Source organism: Pelophylax lessonae (assembly GCF_965119305.1).
Source record: "Pelophylax lessonae genome assembly, chromosome: 4".
Lineage (NCBI taxonomy): Eukaryota > Metazoa > Chordata > Amphibia > Anura > Ranidae > Pelophylax > Pelophylax lessonae.
The window spans coordinates 618,302,778-618,322,648 of NC_138771.1; the positions used below are offsets into that span (position 1 = coordinate 618,302,778).

General features: G+C 43.5%; 1 protein-coding gene across 1 annotated transcript in view; it reads right to left on the reverse strand.

Annotated features, from left to right (window-relative positions):
- LOC309553443 (NACHT, LRR and PYD domains-containing protein 3-like) overlaps positions 1–19,871 on the reverse strand; it is an 88,149-nt gene that overhangs the window by 27,672 nt on the left and 40,606 nt on the right. Inside the window, exons 4-6 of the mRNA XM_082254644.1 lie at positions 16,940–17,117; positions 5,437–5,502; positions 2,177–3,878 (exon numbers count right to left, since the gene is read on the reverse strand). Coding sequence (XP_082110770.1) covers positions 2,177–3,878; positions 5,437–5,502; positions 16,940–17,117 — 1,946 coding nt within the window. The remainder of the gene's footprint in view (positions 1–2,176; positions 3,879–5,436; positions 5,503–16,939; positions 17,118–19,871) is intronic.

The following is a 19,871-nucleotide window of genomic DNA, read 5'->3' on the forward strand; positions in this document are numbered from 1 at the left end:
GTGGCCAGAAAGAGTCCCTGTGGGTTTTAAAATTCGCCTGCCTATTAAAGTTTATGGCGGTTCGCCCGGTTCGCCGGTTCGCGAACATTTGCCGATGTTCGCGTTCGCCGTTCGCGAACGGCGAATTTTAGGTTCGCGACATCACTATGTATGAGTTCTGCCAGCCATGTTGCAGAGCTTGAAGGGGTGAAAGGTCAGCCTGTCAGTGCTCAGACCATACCCTGCACACTGCATCAAATTGGTCTGCAAGGCTGTCATCCCAGAAGGAAGCCTCTTCTAAAGATGATGCACAAGAAAGCCCGCAAACAGTTTGCTGAAGACAAGCAGACTAAGGACATGGATTACTGGAACCATCTCCTGTGGTCTGATGAAACCAAGATAAATGTATTTGGTTCAGATAGTGTCAAGGGTGTGTGGCGGCAACCAGGTGAGGAGTACAAAGACAAGTGTGTCTTCCCCACAGTCAAGCATGGTGGTGGGAGTGTCATAGTCTGGAACTGCATGAGTGCTGCCGGCACTTGGCAGCTACAGTTCATTGAGAGAACCATGAATGCCAACATGTACTGTGACATACTGAAGCAGAGCATGATCCCCTCCCTTCAGAGACTGGGCCGCAAGGCAGTATTCCAACATGATAACAACCCCAAACACACTTCCAAGATGACCACTGCCTTTCTAAAGAAGCTGAGGGTAAAGGTGATGGATTGGCCAAGCCTGTTTCTAGACCTAAACCCTATTGAACATCTGTGGGAGGTGGTGGAGCAAAAGGTCTCTAACATCCACCAGTTCCGTGGAGGAGTGAAAGGGACTCCAGTGGCAACCTGTGAAGCTCTGGTGAACTCCATGCCCAAGAGGGTTAAGGCAGTGCTGGAAAATGATGGTGGCCACAAAAATATTGACACTTTGGGCCCAGTTTGGACATTTTCACTTGGGGGTGTACTCTCTATTGTTGCCAGCAGTTTAAACATTAAGGGCTGTGTATTGAGTTATTATGAGGGGACAGCAAATTTACACTGTTATACAAGCTGTACACTCACTACTTTACATTGCATCAATATTGTCATTTCTTTAGTGTTGTCAAGATATAATAAAATATTTACAAAAATGTGAGGGGTATACTCACTTTTGTGAGATACTATATATCTACTAACCTATTAAACAGAGGCACACTGCCATTACCAAAGTGGATGATTATTTATTAATCATAATCATATAGATTTTGTTTATTTTGTGAATGAAACTTCGAGCGTGGGTGTGGTCACTATATCAAAGCTGACATGGTGATCATAGGCTCAGAAACCACTCCAACTGGTTCCAGATCTTTTACTGACAACTTGTAGTAACTGCTCATAGTGTGGGTTGCAATCTGTCAAAAGGAAAATGTAGATTAACTTTCTCTCAGCACAGGGCATTTTTATGGCAATGTTACCCTACAGACTGCAGGAAGGAAGGTGTTAAGGTGTTGGAAAAATGTGTGTTGTGTTGTAGATTAAAGCGGAGTTCCACCCAAAAGTGGAACTTCCGCTTTAGGTAGTCCTAACCCCCTGGCATGCCACATTTGGCATGTCATTTTTTTTTTTGGGGGGGGGGGGAGCAGGTACCTGGTTTTGACAGGTACCCACTCCCTCTTCCCCTCAGAGCGCCGCGGCGCCCTGAGCGGAAGTTCTCCTCTCCCCTTCCCTCCCTGCAATCTTCTAGGACATGTCAGATGTCCCAGAAGATTGCCGGCCAATCAAGAAGTGCAGCGCAACTCGCGCATGCGAAGCCACAAGCTGTCACAGCTGGGTGCCCACACCAGTGATGCCGGCGCTGCCGAGACCAGAGGGAGAGGATCGAGGCTTCAGGCGGCCGCATCGCTGGACCATGGGACAGGTAAGTGTCTGTTTATTAAAAGTCAGCAGCTACACTTTTTGTAGCTGCTGACTTTTAATAAACACAGCAAAGGCTGGAACTCCACTTTAAGCTCAACCAGAAGATGATCCAGAGAAAAGTAAACCCCTTCCAAAGCATAGTCCTACTTCCTGTAACAGGTAATAAATCCCTTCCTGATCCCCAAAGTCCATCAAATAAGACTCTAAACTGCATAGCAAAATCATGTCACAATAATAATTTTAATAATGTAACTTTTAAAAGAAAATTAGGAATTTCAATAAAGCATTTTTATTTTAAATGTTACCTCAATTTTTGGATGGTGTGAAGAGCTGGTGCAAGTTTCTTCAATCCCTCATCCTGAATGTTACATGAACCTAGATTTAATTCTTCCGTCTCTCTGCGAGACTCAAGAATGAATGACAGCACGGAGCAGTCAAGAGGGTTAAGGTGGACAAATGAGAAAACAGTATCATTTTTGGATCCAATGCATTTTAACACCAAAGCATTATTCCTGCTCTCATGGAGACAGTACAATGAATTGAGGAGCTCTTTCTTGTCTCTTTTTTCTTCAGCAATTTTTTGCTGAATCCAGTTGATGACATCTCGGGAAGCATTCGTATACAGATAATTTACGTGAGACCTCAACATTGATCTAGTTGAATTGTCAGACAGACCACACAGGAAACGAAGAAATATTTCAGCACGACCATCTTCGTAAGAATTAGCTTTTTTGAGTGATTCCTGTAACTTCTCAGGATCATAGTCAATGAAATGAACTAATGCTGCAAAGAACTCCTGAACAGTGAGATGTAAGAAGGTATAATCCACTGTTGGAGGCTGACCAGATTCCAACATGAAACTTGAAAAGAGATGGCTATCATTTCTCACTTTGAAGGACCTCAGGTGACGTTCATCAAAAACAATGACCTGATTCATGACTCCGTATTCTGCCATCCACCCAGCAGAGGCCAGCAGGTCCCGGGTTGAGTGTGCATCATCTCTTCTTGGGCTGTGATTGGTTAGAATGTTGGAGACAAAAATAACAAAGAGTTGAGTCACTGTTTTGGGCAAGGAAGCCATCAGCTTGTCGTTATTTGTTGGCTGGGCTCTGAAGCACAACGATAACACTGTACAGACAATCCAGCAGTATGATGGGATATAGCAGAATGTGTAGAGCATAGGGTTCTCCTGCACATAATGAAAAGCCTTTTCTGACAATTCCTCTTCGTCAAAGAAATGTTTAAAGTAGATCTTTCTGTCGGTATGGAGGAATCCCATGATCTCTGTTATTCTTTGGAAAACATTAATGTCAACTGATACCAGTTTGGTTGGGCGGCTGGTTATCAATACAGAGCAACCCTGAAGAAGATGCTGCTTTAACAAGCTGACTGCAATCACACCAAAATGTTTTTGCTCTTTAGTACTAGGGCACAATCTACTGGATCCGAAATCCATCTGGTGAATACTTTCATCCAGGCCATCAAAGATAAACAAAAGCATCTCGGGATGTTCTAAAATACTGCCAAGCTGGCCTTCCAGATATGGATATTGTTCCAGAATTATGTCCTCCAAACTGACTTCAGGCTTTTTATTAAGCTCCCGAAATTTTAGGAAAAAGACAAAAGCAAACCTTTGGTACAGTTCTCCTTTCACCCAGTCATAGACAAACTTCTGCATCATTGTGGTCTTCCCTATTCCTGGCACCCCACTCACTATAACCGCATGTGGTGTGCATTGTGACTTTTGACTCCAGCGGAATATCTTGTTGGGGGGAATGTACTCCATTCTAGTTTCTGTCTCCTTCAAGCATTCTTCATGTTTTGCTCCAGTCTCTATTAGCTCATTCTGGGAACGTTGCCTAAACTGGTCAGTGGAATAAACAACCAGGTTAACATAACGCTCATTGATGTTAAATGTTTGTGGTCCAAGGGTGGTTCCTGGCGGTCTGGGCTCCACCAGAGTCTGAGTTTTTGTCAGCAGATGTTGTTTGTGTTTTTCCTGAATATCTGGAAAGAAAACATATTTTATGACCAAGTTTAGCGGAAATTTGAATGGTTTAATGTTAATTCTATGTTTAGTATATCAAACCCATTGCACAAAAAATACCCAAAACTAATGCACATACTGTATGCTTATTAATTCAAATACAACAAATGCACATGCAATTCACTTTCCAAGGCTGTTCACTGCCAAGGAAAAGTACAATTTTCCCCCAGGGCTTAGTGAATGTGGTAAGATTTCACTTTGCAAAGAATCATGTGCAAGAAAAACACAAAAAACAGCATTTTGACTTGAATATGATTGGATGATGGAAGTTAGCAGAGTTTCACTACATTCACTAAGCTCTGGGGAAAATTCCCTTGCAAAGATTTGCATCCCTTGAAAAGTGAACAGTCTATTTGCTGCTCAGGAAAGACCGGACCCGCTAAATGGATGGAAGCAACCAGCATCCCAGCTGCCTTATGCACCTTGTTCAGGAACCATCCTTGTGTGGGAGAAGGGGAGGGCCGCCACGCATTTCTGGGGCTCTGTTCCGTTTGTCAAGCTCAGAGGTTGATAAATGGGGAGGAGCCCCAGAAACACGTCGCTCGGGAGTCAGGGCTTAACAAACAAGACAAAGCCTCAGAAATGCATAGCAGTCTTGCCCTTCTCTCACACATTGACAATGCCTGAGGGAGGTGCAGGAGAAGCGGCCAGGATGCCACTTGCCACACGCCAATTCCACTTGGTGGGTTCTGTCTTTCCTGAGCAGCCAGGATACATGATCGGTTCTCTGTATATTCATCTGTGGCACAGCTTCTTCACCTTCACCAGCTGTGTCACCTTGTTGACATTTAGTAGTAGTAGGGCCCATTACAGGCAGGCACTCGCAGCCCCTATACTTGAAGATAAGGTGACACAGCTAACATATTTCCAGCACATCCTCCTGTGGTCACTGAGCCCAGCACTACCTCTTCAGGCACTGGCAGCCCACTTGGCTGCAGCTGCTCTTTTCACTGGCCCTCGTGACTAACTTCTCCACAGTCCTCCCAGGCTGATACTCTCTCCACGGTCCTCCCACACTGAACACTCACCAGCCCACCTGGCGGACTTCTCAGAAGTTCTCCCAGACGTGCCAACCTGCTCCTGTTGTCCTCTCACTTGCTCCCGTGCCTCCAGGAAGGGTTTCCTCCATGTGTTGTGGGGGATCCTTCCAGCAACTGAGCCTCAGGCCCAAGGTCACCCCCCCCCAGCCTAGGGGACACCCTGCGAGGGCCTCTGACAGCCTCCTCAGTACTTCATCTCCATCTTTCACCCAGATGCCCCTACTTTTGTGATTCATGCCTATTTATGAGGTGCCTATTACCTTCCAGATCCTTTTTGCTGGGGATTGGGAAAACAGGGGGAGACACCAGAGATGCTGCTTGCTGAATGATCCAGCCTCCCACTCAACCCTGACCCAGATTCAGCCCAGACCTGGGTCTCAGCCAAACCAATTTACCTACACTGACAGCTAACGATATACACTAGGACACTAGCTAGAGGGTGCTACATATACTTTAACTATAGTGTATGCTTTTTTACCTTTCAGCTCTGGTGATAGTGTGTGTCCATGTTTATCTAGCAGAATCTGATCCACCAGTGACTCACCTTTAAAAAGAAAAACAAAAGACAGATACAATCACATGTAATGAAAGCAGACCCCAGAGTATATACACTACTCAAAAAAATTTAAAGGAACACTTTTAAATCAGAATATAGCATCAAGTCAATTCAACTCCTGTGATATTGATCTGGCCAAGTAAGTAGCAGAGGGGGTTGTTAATCAGTTTCAGCTGCTTTGGTTTTAATGAAATTACCCAACAGGGGCACTATATGGGCAACAATTAGACAACCTCCAAAACAGAATGGTTTTACAGGTGGAGGCCGCTGAAATTTTTTTCCCTACTCATCTTTTTTTACTTTTTTCTACTAGTTTTGCATTTGACTAGGGTCAGTGACACTACTGGTAGCATGAGGCGATACCTTGACCCTAGAGAGGTTGCACAGGCATTCCAGCTCCTCCAGGGTGGAACCATTGCCAGAAGGTTTGCTTTGTCTCCCACTATAGTCTCAAGAGCATGGAGGAGATTCCAGGAGACAGGCAGTTACTCTAGGAGAGCTGGACAGGGCCATAGAAGGTCCTTAACCCATCAGTTCGTCAAATAAATGGGTTTCTTCGCAGGAACTTCATCATGGACTCTAACCTCTGATTCCAATAAATCACTGCTGGCCGGGGGATTTGAACCCACAGCCATCTCATTGCAAGCCTGGTATTCTACAACCTACATCCCCGTTAAGCCTGCTTAAGCTGAACACACTCTCCCTAACTTTTGTCTCATCCACTGTGTGAAGAGTGAGATAGGAGTTAGTTAGTTAGGCAGGGAAAGTGTGTTCAACCCAAATGTGCTTGATGGTGGAGTAGCTGGTAGAACACCAGGCTTGCAATTATGAGGTTGTGGGTTCGGATCCCTTGACCAGCGGGGGATTTGTAAGTGGAATTCTATAGTTAATAATACATTGCTGGCAGGGAGAGAGATTTTTGCTTTTTACAGTTTGTTAAGATCAGATAGTGCAGTGTATACCACAGTTATATATATATATATATGCACTTCAGTTTATATCAGTATTGCTGAAAAAACAGCGAGCCCCCCCCCCTCCAGTCCATACCAGGCCCCTCGGGTCTGGTATGGATTTTAAGGGGATCCCCGCGCCAAAAAAAAAAAAAAAATGGCATGAGGTTACCCCTAAAATCCATACCAGACCCTTATCCGAGCACACCGGGGTCTCTTCCCGACAACTGTGGGCTGTGGTTGTGGGGGTCTGCGGGGGGAGGCTTATCGGAATCTGGAAGCCCCCTTTAACAAGGATGCCCCCAGATCACAGCCCCCCCTATGTGAATGGATATTGGGTACATCGTACCCCTACCCATTCACCAAAAAAGTGAACAAAAAAATAAAGACAAAAGCCAGTTTTGGAAAAGTCCTTTATTAAAAAATAAAAAAATAGTGTCCCCCGATGATCAGTCACCCGCCCGCCCGAAAAATATAAAAAAAAAAAAAGACGCTCCTGCTTCTACAGATGCTTCCCATGCTCTGAGCTGTTTTGGGTTTGACAGCTCTTTTATAGGGATCTGACGTCACAAGCTGCCCCACATGGCACTGCTCAGGTGCAGTGAAAAACATTACTGACATCATATAATTTATTCACTGCATCTGAGCAGTGCATTGTGGGGCAGCTCATGATGTCGGGTCCCTATAAAAGAGCTGTCAAAATCAAAACAGCTCAGAGCATGGGAAGCGTCCGGAGAAGCAGAAGCTTCTTTTTTTTTCAATTTTTCGGGCAGGCGGGCGACTGATCATCGGGGGACACAATATATATTTAATTTTTTTAATAAAGGACTTTTCCAAAACTGGCTTTTGTCTTTATTTTTTTTTTGTACACTTTTTTGGTGAATGGGTAGATGTACCCGATATCCATTCACATGGGGGGCAGGATCTGGGGGCCCCCTTGTTAAAGGGGGCTTCCAGATTCCAATAAGCCTCCCCCGCAGACCCCCACAACCACAGCCCACGGTTGTCGGGAAGAGACCCCTGTCCCCATCAACATGGGGGCAAGGTGCTTTAGGGTGGGGGGACAGAGCTCCCCCTGCCCCAAAGCACCCACCCCCCCATGTTGAGGGCATGTGGCCTGGTATGGTTAAGGATACCTCGCTCACTCACTCCCACCCCCATCTTGGCCAGTCAGGCTATGTGCTCGGATAAGGGTCTGGTATGGATTTTAGGGGAGAATCCACGGCATTTTTTTTTTTTTTTCATTTTTTTATCTGTTTTGCTGGGAGCCGACAATACAATACAGCCGTGATCAAGTTTCAATGACATTTTTTCCTTTAGAAATGTCAGTATTGCTGTAGCAGGCTACAAACATCGCACAAATGCGTAACTTTACAGGCACATTAAGGGGGCCCCCCAGGCACGATATTTAAAGGAATTTTTCATTTTTATTGTTTCACTTTAAGCATTATTAGAATCAGTGCTCCTGTAAAAACTAATGTTTTTTTTAAAAAAATTGCATTGATTCATGTCCCCAGGGCAGTACCCGGGTCCCCATACACTTTTTTGGGCCAATAAGTTGCATTTAGGCCTTTCAAATTAGGACTTTTTTTATTGTTCGTGTCCCATAGACTTTAATAGAGTTTGCATGTTCGCTAGAAAATTTCCCCTGTTCGAGATGTTCTGGTGAACAGGATGGAGGAACAAGATGAGCACTGTTAGAGCCCTACAAAATGACCTCCAGCGTGCCACTGGTGTGAATGTCTCTGACCAAACAATCAGAAACAGACTTCAGGATGGTGGCCTGAGGTCCCAACGTCCTCTAGTGGGCCCTGTGCTCACTGCCCAGCACCGCGGAGCTCGATTGGCATTTGCCATTGAACACCAGAATTGGCAGGTCCATCACTGGTGCCCTGTGCTTTTCACAGATGAGAGCAGGTTCACCCTGAGCACATGTGACAGATGTGAAAGGATCTGGAGAAGCCATGGGGAATGTTATGCTGCCTGTAATATTTTTCAGCATGACTGGTTTGGTGGTGGGTCAGTGATGGTCTGGGGAGTCATATCCATGGGGGGATGCATAGACCTCCACAGGCTAAACTATGGCACCCTGACTGGCATTAGATATTGGGATGAAATCCTTTGACCCATTGTCAGACCCTATGCTGGTGAAGTTGGTCCTGGGTTCCTCCTGGTGAACAAAATTGCCCGGCCTCATGTGGCATGAAGAGTATGCAGCCAGTTCCTGGAGGATGAAGGCCATTGATACCATTGAATGGCCCCCCACGCTTGCCTGACCTAAATCCAATAGAACACCTCTGGGACATTAGGTTTTGGTCCATCTGACACCACCAGGTTGCACCTCAGTCTGTTCAGGAGCTCAGTGATGCCCTGCTCCAGATCTGGGAGGAAATACCCCAGTACGCTATCCGTTATCTCAAAAAGAGCATGCCCCAACATTGTCAGGCATGCATACAAGCACATGGAGGCCATACAAACTACTGAGTACCATTTTGAGTTGCTGCAATAAAATTTCAGCAAAATGGACTGGCCTGCTGCATCATTTTTTCACTTTGATTTTTGGGGGTGCCTTTGCATTCAGCCTTCTGTAGGGTGATCATTTTCATTTCCATCAAACGATGTGACATCCTTTCATTCTTAACACATTACCCAGTCCATATCAGTATAGATATCCAGCATGATATTTTTCCAGTTGAGATCTAATGTATTTTCAAAGTGTTCCTTTAATTTTTTTGAGCAATATACAAACACAAATGAGAAAGAAATCTTAATTGAAAGCATACCCTTTATGACTGCATCAGTGGCCCACCACTGTACCAATAATGGGGATAACTATATATCTTTTTACATTATTGATTTTTGGTTTATAAGACATTATGGGACACCAGTATCTCTTCAAATATTGTTACTTTCAAGAAATGTTCAGCACATTGTACTGAGTGGAGGGATGTACAGTATAGAATATACATCACAATTTATGGAGTGGATTGCTGTTTTGTAAAAGTGTAAACTATAGTGTTCCTAGTGGATAGGTCTTCTGTATAGTGTACAGAATACTCTACAGAATTGATTAGTATGATGTACAGTATATAATGTTTATCGCAGTGTACAGAGTGGAGGGGTGTGCAGAATAGATTATACAGCACAGAATAAAGGGTGTACCAGTTTGCAACATACACCGATCAGCCATAACATTAAGATCACTGACAAGCTAAGTGAATAACATTGATTACCTTGTTACAATGGCATCTAAAAAATTGGTGGGATATATTAGGTTTCAAGTAAATATGTTGTCCCAGAAGTTATTATGTTGAAAGCAGACAAAATGGGCATTGTTGTTTGTTGTGTATAGGACTGTATCGGGTCAGGGTGCCCATGCTGACCCATGTCCACAGCCAAAAGCGCCTACATTGCTCACGTGAGCATTAGACCTGAACCACTGAGTAATGGTAGAAGGTGGCCTGATCTGATGAATCGCATTTTCTCGTAGGTGGCTGGGTGCATGTGCATGGCTTATCTGGGGAAGAAATGGCATCAGCATGCACTATGGGAAGAAGGCAAGCCAGCAGAAGTAATGTGATGCTTTGGGCAATGTTCTGCTGAAAAACTTTAGTCCTGACATTCATTTGAATGTTACTTTGACACATCATATCTACCTAAACCTTGTTGCTGACCAAGAGCACACTTTCATGGAATTGGTATTCCCTAATGGCAATGGCCTATTAGGATAAAGCACTCTATCACACTGCAAAAATGATTTGAGGAACACAACAATGAGCTTGAGGTATTAACTTTCTCCAGATCCCTATCCATCAAGCATGTGAGGAATGTGCTGGAAAAAGAAGTTCAATCTGTGACAAACTCACTCAGGACAGTGACTTTTGGAGGGGACTACAGGCTAGCCTCTTTCCTACTAACTATGAGCCCTGGCTTTTAAGGGAACACTACTCTTTGTGAGGTGTATGCTGGGGGGACCCTTGGAGTAATGTTAATTTGGATTCAAGTCTATGTCTCCCCAAGACACACGGACTCTGTGACTCTAGGCCCGGGATTCATGTTAAAGGTCTAGATGGCCGACTTCAGTTAACTTACGCAGACTTTTCGTTAATGTCCAGACCCCAGCAGAAAATGCAGGGAATAGAGCTTTGCTCTCCCTGGATGCCCATAAGGCGTTTGATAGTGTAGAATGGGATTATCTGTGGTTGGTGCTCTCTAGGTTTGGATTTGGGGAGAGGTATATAGTATGGATCTGCCTTTTATACAGTGCTCCCACAACCTCCATTTGGCATTTGGATAGAGTGTCATCATCCTTTCAGTTGGGACGGGGAACTAGGCAGGGCTGCCTCCTGTCCCCATTACTTTTTGCCCTTGCCATTGAGCCGTTGGCAGTTCTTATAAGAGGTAACCCCTTAATTACAGGTTTTCGGTGTGGGGAAGTGCATGAAAAGCTCATGCTGTATGCAGATGACATGTTGATAATGTTGGGTGACACTGGTCTGTCACTGCGGACTGTCATGGCTTCTATTAGTGACTTTGGTAAATATTCTGGTCTGGTGAATTATTGGGAAAAGTCAGCACTGCTTTTACTGGATGATACTCCCAATCAATGAATTACCCCCTCTTGCCCCATTCCTATTACAGACAAATTTAAATATTTGGGGATTTTTGTGACCGCTTCTCCCTGGGACTATGGCTTATTGAATATTGCCCCACTGCTAAATAGGATTAGAGACAAAATTAGGATATGGCATAAATTGCCCCTGTCAGTTGCGGGTAGGGCTAATTGAATCACAATTATTTTAATGTCCGAAATTCTCTACCCCTTACATAACTTCCCGATTGTCATTCCCTTAAAGACCTTCAAAATCATAAATTCTATATTTAGAACATTATTGTGGGGTAATCGTACACCCAGAATGAAACTTGAACAGTTACAAAAAACCCAAGGATGGCGGGGGCCTTGCCCTTCCTAATCCTTGGCTGCATTGTGTGGCGGCTTAGTTGCAGCACTTAATCAGTTCTGGGTTTGTGGCAGAGCCGCAGGTTGCGGATCGCCTCTCATCTACGACCAAGTGTTATGCTTACATATACCAAAAGGGCATCGCTCTCAGAGGGCCTTGAAGCTCTTAGCTGTGCCAAACCCAATAAACTCTTGCCAACCTATGGACTTGTTCAAAAAATTTGGAATAAGGCTAAGTACCTGCAACATGTCAAGGGCTACACTAAATACAGTCCAATCTGGGGTAATAACAATTATCCAGAATGAACTAAGTTGGTGCATGGGGCTAGATGGAAGGCACATGGGGTAGTATACTTGTCACAGCTATTCAGAAATGGGGTGCTGAGGTCTTTTGGGTCTCTGCAAGGAGAATTTTCACTGCCGGCCCCGATGCTGTTTTATTATCTGCAATTGCGGCACGCAGTGAAGGCACAGGGGGATACACGAGATTGGGGTATGTCTTTCAACCCGATATTTCATAAAATAGAAAAGGCCGAGGGCTCGAAGGGATTAATTTCCCAATGTTATCACATGTTGCTGTCCGAGTTCCACAAGGGTCATCCCAACAATACGATCTCAGGGTGGGAGGGTGATTTGCGTCTGCTATCAGCTGACCAATGGGAGGAAGCATATCAGGCTGTGGGCTTCTGTTCGCTGAATGAGGCCCAGAGGGTATCTCAGTTATACATTCTGTTGACAGTACATTTTACTCCCCTAAGACTACATAGGATGGGATATAGATCACTCGCACTATGCCCTAGATGTCAGAGGGACATCTCCTATGGAGGTGTCCCAAGCTCCACCTTTATGGGACTCAAATTCTGGACACGCTATCCTTAGCATTTGGAGTAAGAATTCCAGTGGATTCTAAATGTTTCAGCATGCCGTGACCCAATGCTTTTCGTCATATGTGACGTCGGGTCACGGCGTAATGACGTCACCTAGAGAACCTAGAAGTGACGGGCGAAACATGGAGCCGGACGGCTTGCTTGTTTTTAAGCTTATTGTGCCTGTGATTATGTAAGTGTTACTCTATATTTTAATAAATGGCTAAGATGGTTTTACACTATGGAGCCTTTACTATTTTTTACATGGCGGCCACAATCTCACTCTGGTTGATTGAAAGTGTGATAGGATCTTTGGCTAGTTGCTGCCTCTCCTCCTTGACTGGGAACCCCCCCTCAGAATATTTCCATATTGCTGGTCGGAAGCCCTGCTGCTTTGGATGCTTGGTGTTTGGCTACCCTTGTATATTTGGTAAGCAGACCTGCATGCGGTGGGGGATTGTCACACCACCGGTGGATGTATTCACTTCTTGAGATTTCTATGATTATTTCACAATTTTTGGGACTGTCACCATTGTTACTTCAAATTTCTTATCACCTGCACTGGACTATTTCGTTTATTTATTTTATGCATATTTAAATTATTTGTTTACATGCATGGTTTATTTATGTAAAACGTGTTTGTATTCATTCTCATGCACTTTTTTGCACTACAATATTTGTTTATTTTGCATGATATTTTATTTATGCAAAATGTTTAACATTTCATATATTCCAATTTGTGTATTGTATTCATACACTCCTGTAGTAACGCTCATATGTGTATTTATTTGGATAATTTATTATGTCATTTTTAGTGCAACTTATTTATACTTTTACTGTTTACTGTGATGTCACATTGGAAGTTGCTGCTTTAATATCCCACTAGCGCGGTTATAATTTTTGTGTTTATATAGGACTAGAACAGAGTTCAAACTATAGTAGCCACAGACGCAAGGTTTCTTTAATTTATGGTTAGAACATTTGGAGATTCAGCCTAATGATTTTATTAAACAAAAATAAACAAAAACAAAAAAAGACACAATATTTACAGAAAAAAATATTACAAAGCACACAATAAGCAACATTAAAGCAAATTATATGAAAAGTGAAAAGGCACTTAGGCTCCGTTCACATGTGAGCGTATGGATCGCGGGCAGAACCGCCGCGGTTCCGCCCGCGATCCGGAGATTTATTGCAAATCGCGGGACGCCTAGCGTTGCCCGTTGATTTGCAATAGCCCCCCAAACGCCGAGCGATGTTGCCGCGATTTCCGCCTGCCGAATCGCGGCAACATCGCGCAAACAAAATTGCGGGACGCAATACGCTCCAAAGAAGTACAAGAGCTTCTTTGGAGCGTATTGCGTCCCGCGATTTTGTTTGCGCGATGTTGCCGCGATTCGGCAGGCGGAAATTGCGTCAACATCGCTCAGCGTTTGGGGGCTATTGCAAATCAACGGGCAACGCTAGGCGTCCCGCGATTTGCAATAATCTCCGGATCGCGGGCGGAACCGCGGCGGTTCTGCCCGCGATCCAAACGCTGACATGTGAATGCAGCCTGAAAGTAGTACCAAAGCCTAAACATTTTTAACTTCAAATGCATTCACAGAATTAAAGTTATTTTTATTTTTTTATCTTCATGCATTCTATGCATGAAGGTAAAAAAACCTTCTGTGTGTAGCAGCCCCTCCTCTCCCCCGAATACTTACCTGAGCCCCTCTAACATAGTCCACGAGTGCCTCTTCTATCATGATTGGTTGGGGCAGCAGTGGGAGCCATTGGATCCATCAGTCCGAGCCACTGCTCTGTGTGTGAATGGAAACGCATAACTGCGGCTCGGGAGCACACCTGCTTTGGTGCCCCCAGAACAAGCTGCTTGCTCTGGGGGCACTCAGCAGGAGGGAGGGGCCAGGTGCGCAAAACCACTGCATGATCAATCAACTGATTTTTCATTACTTTGATAATTACTGCGATCAACCGGCCGATACTTCCTTGGATGGATTGATCGTTCCTTGTTTCTATCGATCTTTCCTTCCTTCGTTCATTATTTCTGTGCTAATAATTTTTTGCAATGTTGTTTACCCTTTTTCATATAGTATAATACCTGGTTGATTCTGCTTGTTCCTGTCAGTAAACTGACTTTCCATCATCCCGCTCTCTCTGCAGCCTCTGTATCTCCCTCTCTACCTCTTTCCCCCTCCCATCCTGTAATTTCCATGTTCTGTGTGAAGCTCCACATATCTCGGCCCCTGCCCTCCCCTCCCCTCCTGAAACTGAAAATAAATTAGCAGAGGAATGTGAGCCCCTTCAGCTGGAGTCCCTCTGCTTGGGAGTAAGACCCGAGAAATCCATGTGACTGCACAGAAGCAATCCTGGAAAAATGTATTTAGAGATTATACTGAAAAAAACACACTGTTATTACTAGTCCCAAAAAGATAACCTATCATGGGGGTATACCAGGCCACATACCCTCAACATATTGATGGGAACATGGGCCTGTTCTGACAACCCTGGGCGTTGGTTGTGGGGGTCTGTGGTCAGGGGGCTTATCCAAATGTAGAAGACCCCTTTAACAAGGGGGCCCCCAGATCCCAGCCCCCCCCATGTGAATGAGTCCTTTATTAAAATAAATAAATAAATAAATAAAAAACCATTGTCACCAGATGTAAATCCATTGTTAATCACAATGCACGCCACATCTGAAAAAAAAAAACCCAAAAAACGATCCACACTTATTCACGGCTGACCGCTGAATGCCTCCTCCATGGGGTGACAGTTCTTAAATAGGTATGGGGTGGGGCCATTCGGTGACCCTGTCCCCTTGTGATATCAATGACCCAGCATGCACCAGTCAGATATCCAGATTCCGAAAAGCCCCCGGCTCGCAGACCCCAACAACTACAGCCCAGGGTTGTCGAGAAGAGGACCTTGTCCCCATCAACATGGGGAAAGGTGCTTTGGGGTGGGGTGGGGCAGAACCCCCCTTGCCTTAAAGCACTTATCCCCCATGTTGAGGGCATGTGGCCTGGTATGGTTCAGGAGGGGGGGCGCTCATTTGCCCCCCCCCCCTTCCTGGTCTGCCAGGCTGTGTGCTTGGATAAGGGTCTGTTATGGATTTTTTGGGGGGGGGGACCTCACGCCATTTTTTAAAAAAATTTGGGAAGCCTGCTGATAGCTCATCTGCTTCCCAGCCCCGCTTCTTAACAACATATTGACTGTCCGCTCGGCGGGCGAAGTTCGAGCCAAACTTTTGCTCAGCATGAACCGTTCACCCAACACTAATTGTAGCATGGGCATGTTTGATATTCAACTGAATGTCACCTTTTCATACATTTAGCATTCTTAACCCTTTATGGATTTAGTTTAATCATGGTCAGGATTATTGAAAGTGTATGAAACCTAAAGCCCAACCCTGAGCAGAAAAAAAAATTATCCCTTGCATTTGGGCTGTGACTCACTGCAAGGGTTGATAGCTTTTTTTGTCCACGGGAGGCTTTTTTTGTCTACAGGAGATGATAAACAGTTTTATTTACCTGAACATCAACAGATGGCGCTCACGCTCCCAAGATCTGGCAGGGCACTATCCCTTAGGTATAGTCCCTGCTCTGATCTTGATGATGTCAGGACTCTAGACCACTAAAGCACAGGGTGCAGAAGCTGCAGGATTGGTCTAGCTGCAAGGAGGCATGGAGGATCATATAAGTATATTTTCCTTTACTGATCCCCTAGACCAAAATGAGCAAATAACCCTTGCAGAGCAGACATAGCTCCACTGCAATGGATAATTTTTTATGTGCCTGTAGTTTAACTCTGAGCAGCTCATCTGTATGTTAGTATAGCTCAATAATCCCAGTCCAACAGATGTGTATTTCTCCAGTCTTGTCTATGATAGGGCTGTCTTAAAAGTCTCTGGCTTTCCGGCCTCCACTAAATGGTGTTTATGATAGCCATTTATAAATTGCAGACCATGGGTTTATGACCCTGCTAAATGTTTTCAGTTTTGGAGTAGGCAGTGTTCAATCTTCTCTGTGGACTTCAAAAGCTGACAGATTTACATCTACATTTAAATCTAATGTAAATATTTTTAGATATAAATCTGAACGTTTTGTTGCAGACTTGAGAATTTTGGAAAATTGAGGGTGGCACTGTGCTTCATCCTTACTCCTTTGGGGTTCCTCAGACCTCATTAATATCAAAATCCTCGATGTATATCCCATTGACAGGGATCAGAAGGACAGGAAGTGATGGTAAATCTCTCCATTGGGGAAAGAGACAGCAATGACAAGACATTTTAATAGAGTGATGGAAAGGTTTGAACCCTGGTCAAGTTTCCACTACCGTTTGTGCATTTTGTTCTGATAAATACTGTTCCCCTCAATCTTGCCCTGGTTTCACAGGTTAAGGAAATGAGGGGACACCTTCACAATGGGGTCATGAGCAGTAATCAAAATCTGACAGAGTTTCCAAGTCTACCAAAATCTGTGCATTATATAAATCCAACAAAAAGTTTTGGCTGGGTTTAGGCTTTAATGCATTGTGCGACCCACTGAATATGATTGTTGGTGTCCCCTTCAGATAAAAATCCTGTATATGCCACTGCTATAACTTAACATTGTATCCAAATGTGGATTTCATGCACAACATGCTGTTACCTTTCTGATTGAGTTCATCCAGAACCGCCAATAGGTGAGAATGTGGATGTTCTTTTGATAGTGAGTACAGACATTCCCAAAATCCAATCACAGCATTTCTTCCCAATCTCAAAATATCTTCTAACAAGCGGTTAGCAAAGGATGCATCCCCAAGTTCATTTTTGATTTGCAAATAGATCTTAAAAAGAGATATATTATTTATATTGCTGTTGTTTTCATATTATTTGTATTAATAATAATGTAACTCAAACTATTAATATCTGCTTAGACATAGATTGCGTTGTATCCATTAGGACAAGGTAATTTGATAAACTTACACACTGAAAGCTTGGGCTTTAAATATAACTAATGGCAAAACTTTTTTTTTTTTTTTTTTTTTTTTTAGTTTTTGATAGAGTGGAGAAGGATTAGAATCCCTGTCAGTTTATATTGCTGTCTGTGCCCCCAATAGGGAGATTCACCCTCTCTATTTGTCCTGTGTACCATTATCATTGAAAGATCATGAAGTGTCATCATAGAGTGGCACTATGGACACACCATAAATAACTAGTACCTCATTCTAAATCATAATAGTCAAAAAAGAGAAAACATAGGTGGACTTTGATGGCACACCAAGCTAATGCAAACCAGTTAATTATATATAAAAAAATATTTTTAATACAATAATCGTTAAAAAATTCCTACTGATACATAAATAAAATCTGTATAAAAAATAGAATATAGTTAACAGATAATACCCTTCCCAATGTGCTTACGGCCCTGGATAACACTAACAATCCTGATATTGAGAATGCAAATTAATTGTATTAAAATGAGTGACCCCACCAACAGGGAAGATGTCAACTATTATTGTATATAGATGACACAACGTCAAGGCTATGGATCCAGTGGTTGACACTTGTCTAGGGTTTACAGGTTTCGCGCAACAGCCCTTCCTCAGGAGTTGGTCAACGTTGGCCAGCAGTAAATTACATAAATATTTGTCAATATTTACTAAGACTGGAGGAGCCAACCAACAGTGAAGCCAAAGGAGTTCACCCTAAAATATGTGGCGGTGGGGACGCATCAATATATATCCTGGTTTACTTTTCTAATGGTGATCAATAGGGGAGGCACTTTGTCCCTGTAGGTCCCCACTAGAGATTTATTGGGTTTGGTAGAAAATATTAGGTAAAGTAAAAGAATCTTGCGGAATGGTAAAAGAATCTTGCGGAATGTTTACAATAGCAGGTTGGAGGGAACCCCTTCCTCCTTGGTCTTGTTTGTATTGTCCTTCAGAAAGTTTGTGTGATCTATGATGGTGTGTTAAAATTCTGCCCCAAAGACATAATAAACTCCAGGAACTGTGCTTTCCCACGTTTATAGATGACTATATAATCACAAGAGTAGAAGCTCCTCCGCGTGTGGCATGATTGCGTATCACTCAAATCGAGTGCCAGATTTTTTTAACTATTATTGTAATAAAAAATATTTTTTATATGTAATTAACTGGTTTGCCATAATCATTGAAAGTCAAAGTAAAAGAAAACCCAAGTTTTGGGTTGTCCCCAGAAAAGTAATTAAGGGGAAATCTTCCAATGGAGACCTGGGGGTCCTCAAGATATTCCCTTAATTTGTAAGGAGTTCCTCTCACTTCCTGTTTGGCTGTGGGACAGGAAGTAAAGGGAAATCTCTGCAATAGGACACAAATGTTGAAAACGAATCTGACATTTTTCCAAAATGAAAATAAAAAAGGTTTTGCCTATAGTTATACTTTACGTTAAACTCCAGGCAATCAAATACACAGATAAAATTCATACAGCATTTGGGAGCTGTTTTACGTGCCAATGGATTTGTATTTCTTTATTACAGTTATTGAGTGTAGAAAGAAGGCAGTGATGTGCTTTCTCTACTCCAAACCTGCTGATTGGGCGGTTAATGGACTTCAGGGGACTGATGAGGTCATCTCTCTGCTCACTCTCCTCTCTCTAATTGTCATGTTCCTTCTTAGTACATTTGCATGCAGTAGACATAACTGATTCCTAGTGCTGCCTCTCCCTCCCCTAATTTGAGCTCTGCTGTACAGGCGGTTAAAAGAGGCAGATTCGAAGACAAATTGAGGTACTTATGCTGGTTTCACATAAAAAATACATTTATTCATATTTTTTTTAATACAGGGCTACATTATTTGTGCTCTTTTTTTCTGCCCAGAGTTTAGTTTTGGTGACCATTTTTCTTTACATATGCTATATTGCCAAAAGTATTGGGATGTCTGCCTTTACAAGCACAATAACTTTAATGGCATCCCAGTCTTAGTCCATAGGGTTCAATATTGAGTTGACCTTCCTGTTCCAACATGACTGCGCACCAGTGCACAAAGCAAGGTCCATAAAGATATGGATGAGTGAGTTTGGGGTGGAGGAACTTGACTGGCCTGCAAAGAGTCCTGACCTCAACCCGATATAACACATATGGGATGAACTAGAGCGGAGACTGCGAACCAGGCCTCCTCATCCAACATCAGTGTCTGACCTCACAAATGCGCTTCTGGAAGAATGGTAAAACATTCCCATAGACACACTCCTAAACTTTGTGGATAGCTTTCCCAGAAGAGCTGAAGCTGTTATAGCTGCAAAGGGTATACCATCTCAATATTGAACCCTACGGACTAAGACTGGGATGCCATTAAAGTTCATGTATATGTAAAGGCAGGTGTCCCAATACTTTTGGCAATATAGTGTATGTAACAGTGGTCAGACCATGTGATTGTCCAGCCAGTACTGCAATCTGAGAGGAAGGAGAGAAATGCACATACTGTACATGATCAAGGTATTTTTCACTGCTTCTGCAGACACAGTGGTGGGGGAATGTGAAAAAAGTAAATATCATTGGGTGTGGAGTGCCCAAACAAGAGAACCTGTCAGATACACTTTAAAGAGGACCTTTCACTCAT